This window comes from Labeo rohita, unplaced genomic scaffold, assembly GCF_022985175.1.
Source record: "Labeo rohita strain BAU-BD-2019 unplaced genomic scaffold, IGBB_LRoh.1.0 scaffold_139, whole genome shotgun sequence".
Classification (NCBI taxonomy): domain Eukaryota; kingdom Metazoa; phylum Chordata; class Actinopteri; order Cypriniformes; family Cyprinidae; genus Labeo; species Labeo rohita.
Window position 1 is genome coordinate 1 of NW_026127549.1, and position 20790 is coordinate 20790.

The following is a 20790-nucleotide window of genomic DNA, read 5'->3' on the forward strand; positions in this document are numbered from 1 at the left end:
AATTCACATAATTTACATGCAATGCAGGGATTCCCCAACCTTTTCCTCAGCTGAAAATCTTTGACCTAATATATTTACTAGAAGTAAAGCCACAAGATTTTCAGTCAATAATGTAGTTCAATAAAACTCACAGTTTTATGCAGTTTTATGGAGTGAATGCACAACAAGAGTGCACAGTACTAGCGTGAGTGTAAGTACTCTAAAAAATAAGTCATAATAAGTGGAGCTGTCTGCAGTGTATTATTAATAAATCTCTTATTTAGGCCTATGCGAACATTTGTACTTTGCTTTTCTAATGAGGGAATTCACCAAAGTGCACTGACCAAAACTTGGAGTTAAAAAACTGAAAGCCAGCAAAGACTGTGGAACCAAATAAAATACAAAAGAATGTTTAAAATACTTTCAAAATCACCTTAGATTAACGGCAAAATTGACCAAAATTATAAACGCAACACTTTTGTTTTTGCCCCCATTTTTCATAAGCTGAACTCAAAGATCTAAGAAAACCAGTCAGTATCTGGTGTAACCACCATTTGCCTCACGCAGTGCCACGCATCTCCTTCGCATAGAGTTGATCAGGTTGTTGATTGTGGCCTGTGGAATGTTGGCCCACTCCTTTTCAATGGCTGTGCGAAGTTGCTGGATATTGGCAGGAAATGGAACACACTGTCATATACGCCCATCCAGAGCACCCAAACATGCTCAATGGGTGACATGTCAGGTGAGTATGCTGGCCATGAGAACTGTGATCGTGACTTGATGTATTTATATAATAGCCTACTTGAGTCCAAGTTCAGAATCAAACTCTATAAGTCGCTCAGTTGCGAACGTGCAATGTAGGAACCACTACAAGCTGTAAAGTTAACAGATAGTGGTTGTCCGAACTCAACTGGTTTTGCAAGAGAACGCAAAAATCTTTGCGAGAGAACGCAAAAGTTTTGCGAGGGAACGCAAACGTTTTGCGAGGGAACGCAAAAATCTTTGCGAGAGAACGCAAAAGTTTTGCGAGGGAACGCAAACGTTTTGCGAGGGAACGCAAAAATCTTTGCGAGAGAACGCAAAAGTTTTGCGAGGGAACGCAAAGTTTTGCGAGAGAACGCAAAAAAATCTGAAAAATATTTTTCCTCCCACACTGAAAAAAATGATTCTGACCCCTTGTAAATGTTACATGTTTTTATCTGGTTAATTTCACTGATTTTAATGTGTTATTTAATCCTACTTATTTTTTATTATTAATTTTCAAATTCACTGCCCTTGTTTAAAACAAGTTAATTTCATTCAATTAAAAGTAATTAGAAAAAAATAAGTTTCATTTAATTTCCATATACACTCAAAAAAATATTTCAGCCCTAAACTTAATTCAATTGCATACATCAGTTCCATGCATTTAGATTACATAGTTTTAATTTAAACAAATCAATTAAACTTAATGTAATTCAAATACATCAGTCTTACGTAAATGAAACAGGTAAAGTTTATGTAACATTTCCCAGTGTTAAACAAACCCTGCTCAGTGTTCATGTGTTTCCACACTACAGAGTGTTCAAGTAGCATTGACACAGTGTTGGAGTTAAGGAGATCATTATGTCATGATTGACCAATAATGATGAACACCTGCTGTTTACAAGCAGAATCACAGAAGGAAAGAGAAACACAAGAATCAGACACAGCCAAAGATAAAATGAACTTTAATATAATAAATTTAATATACATTAAATCTCTGATTAAACAACTCCACAAATATTACAGTTTGGCTTGATTTCTGTCATATATCTACAAATATTATTTCAGAACATCTAAACAGAGGTTTAGATGTTATATATATATATATATATATATATATATATATATATATATATATATATATATATATATATATATATATATATATATTTTATGTTTCAATTGACCTCACCATCATGGCGATCAGGGTTTACTTTAGTTAGACTCTTGACTTTTGATTTTTATTTTTTTTTGGCTGCTATAATTATGTGTATGAAGCACATCTATTACAGCAAAATAACAAAGCCAAAAAGAAGTCTGATTAGGTGTTTTTGGTTAATTTTTATTTTTGTGGGAAATCACTAACATCCAGTGGTCTGATGCACTGATCTCATGCAGTGGTTAGTCTATTATTTTCATAATGTTTACAACAAGTGTATGAACTATTATGGATGTTTATCTTATACACTAAACCTTGAAATCTACGGTGTCCCTTTGACACACACAGACATCAAGAATCAGCATTTGAATCTCAACAATGGTGACATTCAACAGCTGCATGCTGGGTAACAGCAGATTATAAAACTCACCCATGACTCCCAGCATGCAGCTGTTGAATATCACCATTGTTGAGATTCATATGCTGATTCTTGATGTCTGTGTGTGTCTAAGTAATGCTGGAGATCTTAAAGTAGTAATAGTAAGAGTTCATACAACTATTGTAAATATCATGAAACTAAGAGGTAAACCATAGAACGATATCAGCAAATCAGACCACTGGATGATGATTACACCATCAATAATAATTAACCAAGAACATTTAATAAGGCCCTCCCCTTTTTTTTTTTTTTTTTTTTTGGCGCTATAACAAATGTGCTCTGTAAACACAATTACAGCAACCAAAGAACAAAAAAATTATATTAAGAAAGTGAAGGCTCAAGAGCCCAACTAAAGTAAACCCTGTTCGCCATGATGGTGAGGTCAAATGAAACTTTTTTTTTTTTTTAATAAAACATCTAAACCTCTGTTTAGATGTTCTCAAATAATATTTGTGGATATATGACAGAAATCAAGTCAAACTGTAATGTTGTTTGTGGAAAAGAGATTAATAAACTCAATGTATAAAATATAAGTACAACCAATTTATAAAATATAAGTAAACTCAACTTATAAAATATAAATTCTCTCAACTTAAAAAATATATCTGGATTTAGATAAATTTATTTCGTGCAACCCCTTGACGTAATAAAATTAAGTAAATTCAACATAACATTTTTTTCAGTGCAATGGTGTTTTAAAAACTGGCACAAAAGTAACATGGTCATGATGCTGAATTGTAAAATTGGGGATTTTCGAATCTTGATATTCCTAAAATGGAGTCCGACTAGAATCTAGTCTAGAATCACTGAACGTGATTTTTGATTTTGAAGGGGACACATAACAAATTCAGTGCTCAGGAATTAGACGGTAAGGGATACAGCTCTGGCTACTGGGAATGCGCACATCAATCTAACATTATTTTTGTCACACTGTACAACAATAATAATGTTTTGTATTATAGTAAGGGCTAGGTTTAGGGTTGGGGTAGGTGTAGACGTTAATAAAACACAACAGAACACAAAACGATTCATTTCATTGTTTGTTTCCGGTCTGAGCTGTATGGCATCTAGCCACAACCGTCTTAGAATTCTTAGTGACGGCACTGGTGTGTGTGTGCGAGGATGACTAAACTAAACTGCACTTGCGGGGAATGGAATGTCTCCACCTCCTCTTAAGTGATGCAAGTTCCTTTTCCCTTTCCCTTTCCCTATGCCGTTCGTAGTGCCCTCAACTTGTTCGCTCCCTTTGTTTTGTAATCTCTCTTAAAATATCGCGGAATACCCTGTGAAGTCCACTTTGAAGTTCACTGAATTTACTGTCGAATGGATCGCACCAAAAGTCTTCGCCACTAAAGCCGTTTGTGCTTTGCTATTTCATATATTGGAAACGTAAGACGTAAACGGACCTCTTCATCTTTAGCGGCACATAAATCATCATGTCAATTGCTTAGTCGTTTCAGCGTTTTTTTTTTTTTGTGTGTGTGGATTTTGTTAACAGTCGCTGTCAGTCGGGTGGGTGTGGTTCACAAACGAGTATTAGTAATATCCATGGAAATCTGATTGTGTTGGAATCGTCAACAATATGACTTTAAATATATTTCTGTCTTTGCTAATAATGTGCGGTAAGTTCGCGATTTATGTTTATTCTTAGACTTTCAGTTTAACTTTGTAAAATGGTCTTTTTCATTGTCATTTGCCATTTAAAAGGTCTGAAATTGTATTTTTTATTATTATTATCATTAATCTTATTAAAAGAGAACTGTGATGTGTAAGAAATATGAAAATTATGTAGCTGTTGACTGTTTGGACACTGATAGAATGTCATGTATAATGTCACTATACATTTGATCTAAAAAGGTAAATGTGTATGTGAATGTAATGTGGATATATATATGATAAATCAATACTCCCTGGACAATGGTTTTAAAAGGAACATCTGAACATGCTGATTTCAGAATGATACTGCAATATAAGAAAACAAATTAAGGTGACATCTGTTATTTATGAGTTTAACATCTTATATATTAAATATCATGGTGGGGACATACTGGGAATGACCCAACAATAGAAGATATGTAAACCAAATGCTTTTAAATTGTTTTGGTGAGGTAATCACCTCTGTCCATTATCTGTCAATACTTATTGACATCAATTGTAATGAAATCAACAACCAGTAGTACAAAAACAAACAAACAAAAACAGTTATTTTTATCTGTTGTCTGTTTTTTTGTTTGTTTTTAATGTATGCCAGCATCACAGAATATCTCATGTTATTGTCTCTTTAAGATGTTGTATTTCTCTAATAGGTCACTTTTGTAAAACATGTCTGCTTATTGAATGCATGTTCTACTAATTTCCTCTTTATTTTCTTAATTTACACCTCAAGAAGTCAAACTGTGTTTATTAGACATTACAAGCAGTGCTATATCAGTTACTCTAAGAAACTTTCTGTTTGTTCCTCAGGTGTGTTTGGTATTGAAGATGATGAAGGGAAGACATTATCAGTGATGGGAGATTCTGTCACTCTAAACAATAATCTTACAGAAATACAGGGCTTTAATGTGATACAGTGGAGGTTTGGAAGTGAAGGTTCCCCCATTGCGGTTATTGATGCTGGTGAAGCTGAAATGAAGAGCGTGTCAGTGAGGGAGGGAGATTCTGTTACTCTTCAGACTGATATTACTGAACTACATGGAGATGAGCTGATAGTGTGGAGGTTTGGAGGTGAAAGAAAACTCATAGCTAAAAGTGATATGGAGACCAAGAGCTCACCTTTACACGAAAACACTGATGAAGGATTCAGAGACAGACTACAGCTGAATGATCAGACTGGATCTCTGACCATCAAGAATATGAAAAACGCAGACTCTGGACTTTATACAGTGAAGATCAGCAGCAGCAAACAGATGATAAACAAGAGATTCATTGTTACTGTCAGTGGTGAGTCACTCAATACTTTTGAATTGATAACTGTTTATCAGCCCTCTGTGAGTCTGTGACTCATTATGAGGAATCAGACCTTCATTTAAAATAAAAGGAAAAGGAAAAAGGAAAGGACGAGACGTGTGGCCAAGTATGGTGACCCATACTCGGAATTTGTGCTCTGCATTTAACCCACCCAAGTGCACACACACAGTAGTGAGTAGTGAACAAACACGCACCGTGAACACACACCCAGAGCAGTGGGGAACCAGCGGAAGTGGGGGGTGGGGGGTCGGGGGGTCAGATGGGGGTTCGGTGCCCAACTCCTTAACCATTAGGCCACAGCTGCCCTTCAGTGTACAATTCACATTCATAACACATTCATAATGACAATCTGTCTTTATCGTTACAGGATCAGATCTTCACTCAGGTTATATAGCGCTGATGTTTATAGTGTTAGATCAGACACATCCATAATGACTCTCTGTCTTTATCATTACAGGTTCAGGTGTGTCTCCAGGTGCTGTAGCAGGAATATTTGTTGTTTTTCTGCTGGTGATTGTAATTCTTGTTTTTTACTGCTGCTGCAAAATCTTTGCACGAATGTGTAAGTATAACAATTCATACAGCTTGAGAAAAAAACATTTGTTGTGGTTTAGTAGAGTGAAAAGGTATCATAGGATTTTTCACTGTCTGTAGCCCTACTGTTTTACAAGTTCTGTTTGTGATTGATTTAGTTCAATGAATGTGTGAATCTGTGGGCAGGACTAAAGAGGCAATGATGTAGAAGTAGGTGATGATTATCTTTTGCAGAGCAAGGTTATTACAGTTTTGCCTTTTAATTTTTTTTATTTTATTTTAATATAGTTTTGAAATCTGCAATGAAATTTTGTTTTGTTTTTATTAGTTTCATTAATAATTTTGTTAGTTTTAGTTTAGTTTTTATTTTGTGAGCACATTTCTATTTCATTTTTATATAGTTTAGTTTCAGTTTCAGTTTTAGTTTTACAAAAAAAAGATCACTTCCAGAGCACAGACCAACGACTTAATTTAACCCTATATGACGCAAAATTAAAACATGCTGACTGAGCTTGATTAGGTGGTAAAAGTATACACTTACATAATCATAATTAAAAGCAGTAAATGTGTGTTATAATATTTAATTAGAAAATAAATGTAATTCATAATCATGATACTGTAATTATCATGTCTTGCTTGCTTTCCTGCAAAAAAAAAAAAAAACGTGCATAACTGGAACTAATTAAATTCAATAATAATGCCAGAGCCTTTCAATTCCCAGCATTGCGCACTGTTTGATTCGTGCTGCAGATGAAGTGAATGACGGCCTACTAGGGAGCGCTCCTTGCTTGCTTTCTGTAGCCTATATAACTTTATTTTATACATTTTAGATCCTATACACTGCAGAGACAATCACATTTCACATCACACGTCACACGTCAAACAGGCCAGGTCGGGTACAGAATGTGCTGCTGTTGGATAACGGATCGGGTGTTCCATCAAGCAGCGTTTACCAAACAGCACCCGTGCAGGACTCGGTTTTAAACTGTTTTCATCTATCCGTCAGATAACCTCACGTCTATGATGCACCGTTTACAGGTAGGCTATTTTCTCTAAACCGCCACACAGCTCCTACACTGTAAAAAATAAAAAAAAAAAAAAAAATTTGTTGAGTCAGCTTAAAATAATTTCTTACCCCACTGACTTAAAATTTTAAGTTCAGTCAACTGAAATAAGTTTAGTCATCTTGTAAATGTTAAGTTGTACTAAGTAACAACTTATACAGTATATTTTTGTTTGCTTAACTTAACAGATGGGTAAGTAACCCAGCTGCCTTAAATTTTTAAGTTGATTCAACTCAAATATCTAAGTTGTCACTTAGTATAATTTAACATTTCAGTTTTAATAAACTTGTTTTGAGTTGACTGAACTTAAAAAATTAAGGCAGCCAGGTTATAAATTATTTTAAGTTGACTCAACAAATTGTTTTTTACAGAGTACATTTTTCCGCCACCGGATGAGAACCTAATTATTACGAAAAACGATTATATATTTTTTTATAATTATTGTTTTATTTCAGTTAGTTTTTCAGTAATTGCTGTTAGTTTCATTTCATTTCGTTTTAGTTTTTCATTTATTTTCTTATTTCAGTTTACGAAAATGTTTTTTGACCAGTAGTTTTCATGTTAGTTTTAGTTTTCTTTTATGAAAATAACCTTGCTACAGAGGCGGACTTTGTCATATTATTACATCATACTGAGGCTACTTTTACACAGAAACAATGTAGTCAAAAACAGAAAAAGTATACACCACAACATTTTCAAAACGATTCGCATTAACACATCCACAAAAACTGCCAAAAACGCTGTATTACATATGCCAGGCGTATTGCCCCAGAGGCAAAATCCGAAACGACTCATTTTGTCAGCTTGCTTTCAATAAAAGCTGTTTTTGGACTAAGCAGAATGTTTTCAGTTTTGAAGATACCACTTACGGGTGCGTTTCCCGTACAATGACGTAACTTGCTCATTAACCTCCACAGATGCATTGTGGAAACAAACTAGCTAGTCATGACTGTTTCCCGAACACGGATGCATCTCCGTCATTTGAACCACATTAGTTCAACAATGTATGGCCGTTGTTAACAGTGTTGGGGGTAACGCATTACAAGAAACACAAGTTCCGTAATATTATTACTTTTTCCAAGTAACTAGTAAAGTAACACATTACTTTTTAATTGACAAGAAAATATCTGAAGTACTTTTTTTAACCCTTGTGCGGTCTTCGTTTTGGGTTGTACACTCATGATCTTTGGGGTCTCTAGAGACTCCACGCAACAAAATTTAATTTTGTAACAAAATAATAGTTTTTTTTTTCCAAAACAAATTTTATTTTTCTGTTCATTAATGTTTTTACTACATTTGTGCCATTTTTGGAGGATTTATTATGATTTTTTAAAAATGTATATAAATTAATAATAATAAAAAAAATTAAATAGGTTTTTATACAAAAACAGCTTTCACTCAGGGGTATCACATGGATCATTTGACATGGTTTGGTGTAAGATTTGTGCCCATCATTTGGAAAATGCCTTTTTAAAAATAAAAAAATATAATTTTTACCAGTAGATCCACTATTTACTATGTGCTATTTGACTAACTGAAAGACATCTTTTTGCAAGTTTTTTTTCAGTGGGAAAGGAAAGGACAGGACATGTGGCCAAGTATGGTGGCCCATACTCGGAATTTGTGCTTGCATTTAACCCATCCAATTGCACACACTTGGGTTATTCACTCCCCCCACCTTCAGTCCCTGCTGGATCAGGGACTCGAACCCGCAACGTTTTGGTTGCAAGCCCAATTCCCTAATCATTAGGCCATTTCTTTTGATTTTATCTACATCACAATTCTAAACATAAAAATAACTTTTTGTCAAAGTAATGGATGAACTGATAAATTTTGAACTATGTATTTATTAATTTATATAAATTTAAAAACATAATAAATCCTTTGAAAATGGCACAAATGTAGTAAAATATTAATAAACATGAAAATAATATTTGTTTTTAAAAAATAAAAAAAAGACTACTTTTTTACAAAATTAAATTTTGTTGCGTGGGGTCTCTAGAGACCCCAAAGACCATGAATGCGACTGTTTTTATGACACTAACATAAAATCAAGATATCCAATTTTACTTTTTATTTGTAGATCTAGAAAGTGCTCACAGTTTTACAAAGTCTCATGTCTTTTCGACAAAGAGAACATTTTTAAAAAAAATTGAGTAAAAGTCATTTGCGGGTCAAAAGGACCCAGAAGACCGCACAAAATAAGTAACACCAGTTACTTTCCCCCCATTTATTGATTAAAAGCTCTCCTGTCCCCATTCTGAGAGAAATCGGGGGTAAGATGTTAGTTCTAGAATAAATATGAACATGAAAAAAAACAGATTCAGTATTACTCAAAATGAATAAAAAGAGTGAATTTCAACTTAGAATATGATGCAAACCTGCAATAATTAAAAATGTTAAATAATACAAATATCCTTTATGCATTTAATCCCATTTTATGAACCGATACTGCTGACCTTCGATGATCCAATTCTAATATTCCAATATTAGATTCCAATACTTATAAGCAAAAATTACTTAAGATAATCTAACAATTGTTTTCCTTTTTTAACTGCTGAAGAGATTAGTTTTTTTTTTTTTTTTTGCGGTCTACTGTACAGATGTGAATTTACTTTTCTCAAAGCCTGAGGCTTTTGGTGTGAAAAGGCTTTTACAGTTGCCAAAAATATAACTTTTTATATTAAAAACAAACAAGCAAGCCCTGCCCAGATTTTAAAAGTAATGCAAAAGTAAAGTAGCGTAATTAGTTACTTTTTTGGGGAGTAACTCAATATTGTAATGCATTACTTTTAAAAGTAACTTTCCCCCATCACTGGTTGTTAATGACGTCACCGAGTAATAACTTCTGCTATTTAACGTATTAGAGATCTCTAAAATGCAGCTATATTGATCATGGCATCTGATGAGTAATTTACTATTTTGCTGTCATTTCGCTTTATTTGATGTTTGATTAATCGCGGGTTTCCTTTTACGTCATACTCCGGGGTTCCCTTAGGCATTTCTGCACTTGGCCAATATGCAAAAAAGTCCCTTGTAGAGAACGCGCAAAAATACATAGATTCAAATGCATTTTAATGCTGCCTTCACGCCATGTGGTAATTACCGTAATCCGTAGCGCCAAAATGAGCCTGGCGGCGGTCACGTGGTACATCTGTCACTGGTCAAAGTCGTAACTCTCAGAACATTCCGAGTTGTAATTACTAGTTCAGGAGCACGTGAGGGCTTTGGCGTTGATAGTGTTGCCATAGAAACACATAATTCAGATAGCGTAGAATGTCACGTGTTTTCATCTCGGAATTAGGAGATGGCGTGAATGCAGCTATATTTAGATAGAATGGAAAAATAGATTGTATTGCATGTTACCTTGCTTATTGTGCCCAAGAGCAGAAATTATTAAAGACCATATGTCTTACTAACAAGAAACTACGCATAACCACAGGTCGAGAGCTGTAGTTCCAACCACGCAAGTTTGCGACTCTGTTTCCGAATGTTCGCTTGAACTATGGTTTCGGGGAAACACCGAATGGTTGAACTATGCTAACGACGGAACTGGCAACCATAGGTGGCGATGCTTTTGGGAAACGCACCCGAAAACGAAAGCGTGCACAAGGATGAAAGCGAATATGATGAAAGCAAAGAAGTCAAGATTGCACAGACAGAAGGCTGTTCAAGTTTTATATCATCTTACTTAAGCTTTTTAATACAAGAACATCTGAGCCGCCTGGAATGAAGAAAGTGCTCAGCATGACTGATACTCAAATGTATATATGCAGCCCTTATTTCGTTATTTGAATGACCAATATATATAACTGATTCCTGCTGATTTAGATGGTTATTTCCTTACACTCAGGCGGGACCATGTGTGTCAAACAAGTATTAATAAGTGTCACCTGTCATAAAAGTATAACATATGACTCATTTACTATATCAAAGTATTCTTAAGTCATTGATGGTTTGTGTGCAGTACAAGAAAAAATGAAGACTGTGATAGTGAGGAGGGGAGATGATGTCACACTCCACACTGATGCTGATATAGAGGAAGAAGATCAGATCCTGTGGACGTTTGAAGCTCAAGATGCTCGTATTGCTGAAATCAGAGAAGGGACCAGAGAGACATTTGATGGTGCTGATGGGATATTCACAGACAAACTGATGCTGGATGAGACTGGATCCCTGACCTTCAGAAACATTGAAACTGAACACACTGGAGTCTATATACTACAGATCAAGAGGCGCTACAAAAGAATGTGGCACCAATGCAAAAGATTCACTGTTATAGTCAATGGTGAGCATCTGCTCTCTTTTAGTGTAATAATGATCACGGTTCTTCATCATATATATATAGTCTTTAGAGTGTGTCTGATATATATATATATATACTACAGATCATATATATATATATATATATATATATATATATATTAGGGGTGGAGCCGAACCCGAATACGGTATTCGGAAAGGCACAAGTAGCGTGTTGTTTTACAAATACTTATTTCGAACAAATATTAACACATTCTGTCAGACGCAATTCTGGCGCCTCCGTCTCAATATACTGTATAACGCGGCATACATTCACATCAAATGATAACTCCACTCACGCAGGGGCGTAATTTCCACTGGGGACACACTTTTCAAAATCCCGTTTGTGTCCCACAACTTTCAAATTGCTTGGCTAAATTAATGTCTTGTATTGTAGAATGCACGCTCGGCACAGCCGAGAGTTTAGCGCCATCGTTAAAACGAAACCGAAAGTAAAACGCGCGCGCGCATTCAAAAGCAATTTTAATACCCCACGTTTAGAGAGCGACTCCCCAGTTAACCTTAGCATAGCTTCCAGTCACTCATTAACTTAATTGAAACTGCTGGATTTGGGCAACCAAATAGAAAAGAGTGTGGCTGCTGCTGAGCCATCTCTTGGTCCTCCACCAGCCAAAAAAAGTGTGTAGAAGTGTAACGCAAAAAAAAAAAAAAAAAAAAAAAGAAAAAAAAAAAAAGATTTTTACGCCTATTTTGAATTTTACTCGAATACAAATACTTTTCCCCCCTCAACAAATACAGATACAAATACCGGCTGCTTTGCACACCCCTAATATATATATATGTGTGTGTGTGTGTGTGTGTGTGTGTGTATTTTTTTTTTTTTTTTTTTTTCTGTTTGAAAGGGAAAATTTTCAGACTCCATTCAGAGTTTCTTTAGATCATTTCAGTCTTTAGAGTGTGTCTGATGGTGGTTTGTATAAACCAACATGTATTTATGCTTTTACCTGTGTCTCTTCCTCGACGTCTACTTGTGATCGCATCAAAATCTTTACGTCAGAGTGACAAAAGCCTCTGTTCTCGTTTTCCAGTCCATTTCATGTGCAGAACCAGATTATTTATGATACTAGAGGATGGTGTTGATCAGAGCTGCTGTTTTTAATTACAGCTTTTATACAGCATTTCATTTTCATTCAGCAGTGTGAAGAAGATGGTAAATGATTAGTGTGTAGAGAGGTCAAGCACTGATGTTCACATGCACTTGATCTAACTTTGCTTTTGTACTTGTCTCTATGTGCTGTTGGCACAAATGAAGATAGGACTATATCAGTGATGGAGGGAGACGATGTCACTCTAAATACTGGTATCGAATTAAACGAAGTTAAGCAGATAAAGTGGCTGTTTGGAGATGAACACATGAGGGGTCCAATAGCTGAAATGAACGGAGAGACCGGAGAGATCTTTACATATGAAGGTAAAGCTGATGGGAGATTCAAAAACAGACTGAAGCTGGATCATCTGACTGGATCTCTGACCATCAAGAACATCAGTCCTGAACACACTGGATTCTATGAACGCCAGATCACACACTGCAAACGGACTACATACACCATATTGATGGTTTCTGTCAGTGGTGAGTAGCTCAAGTCAGCGTAATAATGATCAATAGGATAGTTCACCCAAAAATTTAAATGTGCCGTGCATTTACTCACCCTCAGGCCATCTGAGATGTAGATGACTTTTTTCTTCAGCAGTGGTCCTTGGTGGTTCATGTAATGCATGACAACAGCTACCATCTCTTTGCCCCCCCCCCCAAAAAAAAAACTCTATAGCCTCTGCAAACAGACCTGATTTTGTTTTTTGTTTTTTAATGCTGGTATTAGCATTACAAACAACTTTAAAAGTCTTAGGGCCTTTGAATGTTATTGTTCACTTCATAAGACCTCAGTGTATCGTCAGGAGCCTGTTTTGCCCAGATATGTTTGCATGCATTGACTCACCAAGGGAAAAAAAAATACTTCTGAAGGAAAAAGGTCACCTGCATCTTGGACGGCCTGAGCGGTGAGAAAATTATCTGATTTTCATTTTTGAGTGAACTCTCCCTTTCAGAGTTTGTTCTTTAGATCATTTCTTTAGAAATCTATGATTCAAGTCTCTAAATCTCAAAATGCTGATTGATGGATGAGTTTTTCCATCAGCTATTACTTAGATCATTGCTCGTGATAAAGCTAGGTTTATAAGGTTGTCTTTGAGTCATCAAACTGAAGTTGAGAAAGCAAAATGAAGTTTCTTGTAAGAAGACCGGGCAATCATGTCCATTTCAAACTGATAAAACAACATCTAAATGATCTTTATATAGTAACAACAAACTATGCTCCACACATGCACACACTTGATCTAATGGCAACATTGTATTTCTCTGTTTGTGTAAATGAAGAGAGGACGATATCAGTGGAGGAGGGAAAGAATGTCACTCTAGAGATTGATTCTGAAATACAGAAAGATGATCAGATTCTGTGGATGTTTGGAGCTGAAGAGTTTCTCATTGCTCAAATAAAAGGGGAGACCAGAGAGACACATGATGTTTCTGATGGGGGATTCAGAAACAGACTGAAGCTGGAAGAGTCTGGGTCTCTGACCATCAGTAACATCACAACTGAACACACCGGAGCCTATAAAGCACAGATCATCAGCCATGGAAGGACCTCATACAAGAAATTCAAGGTTGTTATGATTGGTAAGTATCTGTCTTTTAAAATGCACATGATCATTGAAACGAACACAAATTTTTACTAAACTGAATTTTAAAGTTAAAGGTGGATATAACAGGGTGTTATTGTAATTTTTCCTCAATTTTCCCTGTTTTCCTGTGTATTTTTATTCCTAAAGTTGCCAATAAGCAGCAGAATTTTTAAAGATTATTACAAAATTGTCCAGAATATGTTGTTGTATGAATATCTGAACATACATTAGCCTGTATCGAAAGAAAGAACAGAGCCTCTGCTTTTAAACAACAAAAAATAATTTTATTCTCACTTCTTCTCACTTCCTCCACAATCTTTTTTATCAACACTTTCATTGCAAGTTTCATTGACAGAAAAAAATGAAACAAGGTGAGAAAATTGTAGGGCTGCTACTAACTACTAATTTGTATGTCAAATAATCTATCAACTAATTTACTGATTAATCAATTGATCTAAGAAAAGTGTAAATACACATGATTTGTGAAAAAAAAAAAAAAAAAAAAAAAAACATTCTTTTGTAAAAAATTGGAGCTACTTTTGATTATTATTAAAATGTAACGGAACCATTAAAATGGAATCCAGAAAAGTAATGGACAGATTAAACACAGATTAAAAACTCAAAACTCAATTAATTAGACAGGCTTTTTGGTTAATAAAATTTATTTTAACCATTAAAACAGAGTATAAAAAAAAATTTAATTAAAAACTTTTTTTTTCTTTGTGCTAATAAAAATAGATGTGAGCAAGCAGTAGCTTTAAAATTACTTAAAATACATATAAAATAGCAATGAGGCGATAATAATTCGTTTAAATAAAGTATCAAATACAAGAAACCATATGGTTTTATTGAACAAAACCGTTAAAACACATAAATGTATTATAAAGAATAAAAAATGTAATGTACATTACAACAAAGGCCTGCAGAAGGCGCCAACAGCTTGATGATTGATTTTACACTTTATCTAATCCTAATTTAACTATGCTTAAAAAGTATACAAATTTTTATTTTTTCCAAAAAAACGACAGACCGGATAATTTAGAGCCTTTTAAAGCTGCATTTAAACTACATTTTGGAAGTTTCTAAAGTGCATTTTTAACCATTAACCATTTTATGTATTTGACATTTAATTTGGTAATGTTAGGCAGTTTTGGTTTATATAATGCTATTTGATGATTGCTTTAGATTACATGTGTGTAAACAATGCTTCTTCTACTAGCTTCTGCTTCTTCACTTGTTTTTGGATCCAGAGATACTGTGCTATTTCAGAAGATGTGTACTGTAATAGCGCCCCGACTCGTTGTTACAACCTCTTCATTTCTCTGTTTCTGTGTGCTGCTCTGACATATAGCGGAGTATGTGCCAGTGAAGAAGGGGGATGATGTTACGCTACATACTGACTCTAAAATACAGAATAACGATCAGATACGGTGGATTTTTGGAGATAAAACTCTCATCGCTGAAATCAAAGAAGGAACCGGAGAGATCACTACATATGATGATGTTCTTGATGGGAGATTCAGAGGCAGGCTGAAGCTGGATGAGCAGACTGGTTCACTGACCATCACAAACTTCAGAACGGAACACACTGGACTCTATAAAATGAAGATCAACAGAAGCGCTGAAAAGTCTAAAAACAAAAGTTTTGATGTTTTTGCCAGAGGTGAGTCTCTCCAGTCAGTGTAATAATGATCACAGTTCTTCCTCATACATCTGTTTTTTTTTTTTTTTTTTTTTTTTCTCCAGGTAATTTAGATCAAACTGTTAAATGTTCAGACTCCATTTAGAGTTTGTTCTGTAGTTAATTTAATTCTTTAGAATTTTTAAAGATTAAAGTTTTAAAATCTCAATTTGGACTCTGAAATAAATGCTGTTCTGTTGCTGCCTCACCTTCATTAGTATTTACTTCAGATTTTATTTAGATCAGCACTCTGTAAATAAAGCAAATATATAATATATATATATATATATATGTGTGTGTTTTTTTCAGGTAGCTTTGCATGTAGGTTTCTTAAAGTAACTTGGCGATGTTGCCACAGTTCTTCTGGATTTAGTCTGTCTCAGTTTGTTCTGTTTCTTCATGTCATTCCAGTCTGACTGGATGATGGTTAGATCAGATCTCTGTGTGGAGCACAGGCTGTTGTCAGACTCCTTGTGCAAGCAGAGATCTGTCTTAAGAGGTCTTAAGAAACAGAAAAAAACAGAGACAGACTAAATCCAGAAGAACTGTGGCAACATCTCTAAGATGCTTTAAGAGTCCTATACCTACAAAGCTACAGTACTGTTACAATTTTTAGGCAGTTAAGCACATAAAATGAGGATGCTGTCAAAAACAATGTCATAAACAGATTTTCTTTATCAATGAACTTCTATTAACTGAAATAAATAAGCATTTGATGTGACCATCCTTTGGGTTTAAAGTAGCTTTTGCCCTATGTGAACTTGTGCAAAGTATTTCAGGTAGCTTTGCAGGTAGTTTACTTGAAACATCTTGGAGATGTTTCCGCAGTGCAAAATTCTGAATATTTCTATGCTGAGATCACCATTGTTTTGTGTAATTAATAAATGTTATCTAATTATTTAAAATAAACATGAATTATACAGGTGGATGTGTGATAGAGTGCAAGAATATGCAGTATTGCAACAAAAATTATACTTTTGTCCAAAAGATTCAGCATTTAGAGCAGTGTTGTTTTGCATAATGTCAATGACTATAATGATAATAATAAGAAGAATAAATATGGCTGCAAGCAGCAATTACGTGGCCAAACACTAGGCAAGCAAGACAGGCACAGTCTGAAGATGATTTGACTCGATTTTGATGAAAAGTTGATCAACGGTGGTGGTGAATCTAAATGGCAGACAGGAAGTTCGGCCAACTATGGCATAATTGGTATGTATGTATGATGCAAGGAATATTTTGAGGTTTCATTACAATAGGCTAATGCAATCAAAAGTTATTTGCATTTTTGGAAATTTCATAATTAATGGTTAATGAATGGTTTATCACTCTTGACCAGTAGGTGGCGCTGTTACCAAATTGATGTAGTGTGGTCAGTGTGAGGTGATAATGGCACATACGAAGTTTGGTGTAAATATGTCAAACCTTTGCAGAGATACAGCCCCAGATGCAGTTTGGCATCATTGCAGCAAATTCGCTGCAAGCATGGTCTGAAAATGATCCAATCAAATTTGGTAAAAATTGGACCAACGGTCTAGGGGAAGTTTGAAAAAGTAGGTTTTTAACAGGAAGAGGCATAATTGCTATCAGTATCCTCGTCATGACCCAAGGAATCTAATGAGATCCATTTCATTACAATAGGCCAATGCAATCAAATGCTATTAGCATTTTTTAAAATTTCTTTATAACGTGTGGCCATAAGGTGCCATTGTCCTCAAACTTTTTGAGTACTGTCAGGGCATGGTGCCAAAGATCCATACCAATTTTCTTAGCGATACGCTGATGCGTTCATAAAACATAGCATTTTTTACAAAATACAATATGGCCATTTGGGTATGGTTCGATTTGGCATGCACCACCGAATCTGAAGAGACCAGTTTTGTGATTTTTTTTTTTTTTTTTTTTTTTTTTTGGCCAAACTATTCAGAAGTTGTAAGCAAAAAGAGCCATTTTTCGTATCTTCTGACCACTATGTGGCACTGCCCCAAAATAGGACAGGTGGCCTCAGGTCATGCTTGTTATAACACACTCCAAGTTTGGGCTCAATACCCCAAACTGTTGCAGAAAAATAGCCTCACATTCGTGCCTTATTCAAGAGCGGTTTGGCGAATCAACTTGAATTCCATAACTTTTTGATAGCATGGTCTCAAAATGATCTGAGCCAATTTTGGTGAAAATCAGACAAACCGTCTAGGACGAGTTTGAAAAAGTACCCACTGAGCAAGTGACGTCTGTGGACATACAAAACATGTTGATATCGCGTCCGCCCGTCCAGGCCATGATCTGAACGTCCATTGACAGCCAGTATAAGTCGATTAATGACACTGAGAAACGATGTCTCATCAGGCCACAATCTAAACGTCCACTGACAGCCAGTACTAGTTGAGAAAAGACGTTCATATTGACTATGATCTAAACGTCCATTGACATCTAGATTTAGTTGATTTATGACGTGAATAAAGATGTCCAATCTGGCCACAATCTAAACGTCCACTGACTACCAGATTTAGTTGAGAAAAGACGTTCATCCTGGCTATCTTCCATGTTAGTACAGTTGTCTTAGACATTTCTACAGAAAAAAAACATTTAATCCAACTTTTATTCTGGCTGCCTTTAGCTGTCCAACAATTACGTATTTAGCAGGTCTTTAATTGACGTCTAAATATTCTCCTGAAAAGACGTATAAAAAACTTTCATTCTGGCTCCTGTGAGGTTGTCTTCTGGATGTCTATAAATTACGTCTGTAGCACGTCTTTAATTTACGTCTATGCAATGTCCAGAAAAGACGTATAAAAAACTTTCATTCTGGCTCCTGTGAAGACGTCTTCTGGATGTCTATAAATTACGTCTTATAGACGTGTTCTAGACCATGTTTTGCTCGCTGGGTAGGTTTAAAAAAAAAAACAACCTAAATCTTATGATTTTTACATTTTGGACTTCATTCAACTCAGCATGAGTCAAGGATTTAGAGGAAAACATTTTCCTTCTATGCCTAACTGGTTCAAAGGTTATTAGCATAAACATGAGTGAAATTGTGGACAAGTAGTGGAGCTAGAAAGTTTGTGTTAGAGACTCCAATCTTACTATGGGTAATGTTAAGACTTTTCCTCTACCAGTGTGCCGAATTTCACAAATTTCCCACAAATGCTTCTATGGGCTGCCATAGACTTCCAGAGCAGAAGAGCATGTTCTATGGCATGTCATTTTGTGTGTAACAACAAAAATAACTATTTTGTGATATGTTATTGAGAAAGACTTGATCTTGATTTGCAAAATTTTCTTTGTGTTTCTTGGTTTCTATGTGCTGCTGTGACAAACGAAGTGATGATGATATCAGAGGGGGAGGAAATGAATGGTAAGATTCTGTGGTTTGTGCTGAATATTTTTAACTTTAAATCAATATCATAATCTGATGATTGTGATGTGGCTACATTCTGTTGATTTATTCATATTTTAAAGACAGTAAATGAACAGTTTGCATATTCTAGCAGATGCATGACTGAGTTCCCAAATATAGTAAATATCATGTTAATTTGTGAGAAAAGTGCATGTACTATATTGAACCTATCAAACGAGTCAAATGTGCTACTGGTAGCGTATTAAATGATTTTGTATATTGTACCTTAGTTTTGATATCTCATATATGAGTACATCCAGATCAGTTCATCTTCTCTTTTTAATTAGTCATTGTCTCTGTATTTTCTGACTGACTCCACAGGAAATGAAGTGAATGAATCTGTGGCTGTACCGAATTCGCTGGCTAATAGAGATAATCTGGATGTAGTGAATGAGCAACACTGACATCAACATTTGAACTCCAGCTACAACAACAGAACATATTTCTGCCTTTTTGAGCCTCTAGAATCTGTCCAGAGTAATAAGAAATTAATCTTGTCCTTTAGTTTTAGATTAACTGGGAAATGAAAACCCATTTTAATGATGTTATGCTTCACACCATTTTTTAGCAGTTTGACTCATAGCTTATCGTCAGAAATATCATATATGGCTTTTATAATATATATATAACCACAGCAGTATTTCTGTAACTTATTGTATGTGCTGTTTTATGTAATAATTAACACAAAAATCATGTTAATATTCATGTTCAGCTTTGAGGTCAGATCACATGACCTTCTCCTCATGTGTAGAAATGCATCAGACTGTGTAAAATGATTCAGAAACATCTCTGACCATCAATGCATCTTGTGTTGTTAAAACTAACCAACTACTCATTAACTACTCAAGTTAATTTTTTTTTTTATATTTTACTTATAAATTGTAAATGTTGAACCATTTTTCTACTGTATTACATAAACTTGTTGTTATCCAATGTTATCCAATTATGTTCCAAAGTGAATCGGATGTGAATGTAGAAGTGAATCATATCTGAATATGTAAATATAAATTTAGAGTGACTTTGTATTCATGCCTAAGCACTTAAATTAGCCTTTGATCTTAAAAACTAATCATTTCTGTCCTCTAGAGGACATGCTTATTAGTTGTTGTATTGTTACAATATAAAAATAAATAAATAAGTAAGTAAAAAATGTTCATACTACAGATCTTTAGAGCAGATTTAATCTGACCAGATACCGTTGAGAAAAATAGCTTAAAACCTAAAATTATAATCACAAACTACTTTGAAGATGAAATGGGACTACAAAATCATATGCTGTTCAACTATTAGCCAAATATGTTTATGGAACCACACTAAATAATGGTTTCATGCTAAACTGAGGCATTGCATGTTATTGAAAGCGACTTACAATTTAAGAAAAGGACAGTCTTGACAACTGCTGTATTTAGCTCAAGCCAAGAAAAGGCTTCATGGATGCGCTTCATCTTAACGAACACCAGGTGTCAGTACGTTTAAAAAAGCTTCAAGTAAAGAACCCAGATTCATACACGTTTTTATAATAAGGCCTCATTGCTTATTGTAATTTGTGGATAAAACACTTTTGGTTTGAACACTCACAGATTGGTGTTATGTTAAAAATCAGTGAGCGAATCTGAAGTATTTGTTTCAGTGAACAGATTCAAAAAAACAGTGAAAAAAATAGTCTTTTAAGTCTATAAAACATACAAACTCTCTCTCTCTCTCTCTCTCTCTCTCTCTCTCTCTCTCTCTCTCTCTCTCTCTCTCTCTCTCTCTATAGGCATTAATTATCACATATTGGCTTTAAATCAGAACCCTAAAAAAAAAAAAAAAATACAGATAATG

At 34.9% G+C, this 20790-nt stretch overlaps 1 protein-coding gene across 2 annotated transcripts; it reads left to right on the plus strand.

Moving 5' to 3' along the window:
• Window positions 1–3523: 3523 nt before the first annotated feature.
• Window positions 3524–20170, plus strand: LOC127158206 (uncharacterized). Of its 2 annotated transcripts, XM_051101359.1 has the most exons (10): window positions 3524–3710; window positions 3820–3943; window positions 4785–5261; window positions 5746–5850; window positions 10854–11174; window positions 12462–12779; window positions 13584–13883; window positions 15240–15551; window positions 18892–18924; window positions 19288–20170. In XM_051101359.1, the coding sequence occupies exons 2-10, from the start codon at window positions 3904–3906 to the stop codon at window positions 19368–19370; spliced, it is 1989 nt and encodes a 662-aa protein (XP_050957316.1). In that variant the 5' UTR covers window positions 3524–3710; window positions 3820–3903; the 3' UTR covers window positions 19371–20170. The 2 variants fall into 2 exon arrangements, with proteins under 2 accessions (XP_050957316.1, XP_050957315.1); XM_051101358.1 differs by having other exon boundaries at window positions 3524–3943; window positions 19288–20169.
• The last annotated feature ends 620 nt before the right edge of the window (window positions 20171–20790 follow it).

Coding starts and splice junctions, on each gene's coding strand:
- LOC127158206 (XM_051101359.1), top strand. CDS start 3,904: ATGACTTTAAATATATTTCTGTCTTTGCTAATAATGTGCG. Junction 3,944..4,784: donor GTCTTTGCTAATAATGTGCG/GTAAGTTCGCGA, acceptor TTTGTTCCTCAG/GTGTGTTTGGTATTGAAGAT. Junction 13,884..15,239: donor ATTCAAGGTTGTTATGATTG/GTAAGTATCTGT, acceptor TCTGACATATAG/CGGAGTATGTGCCAGTGAAG.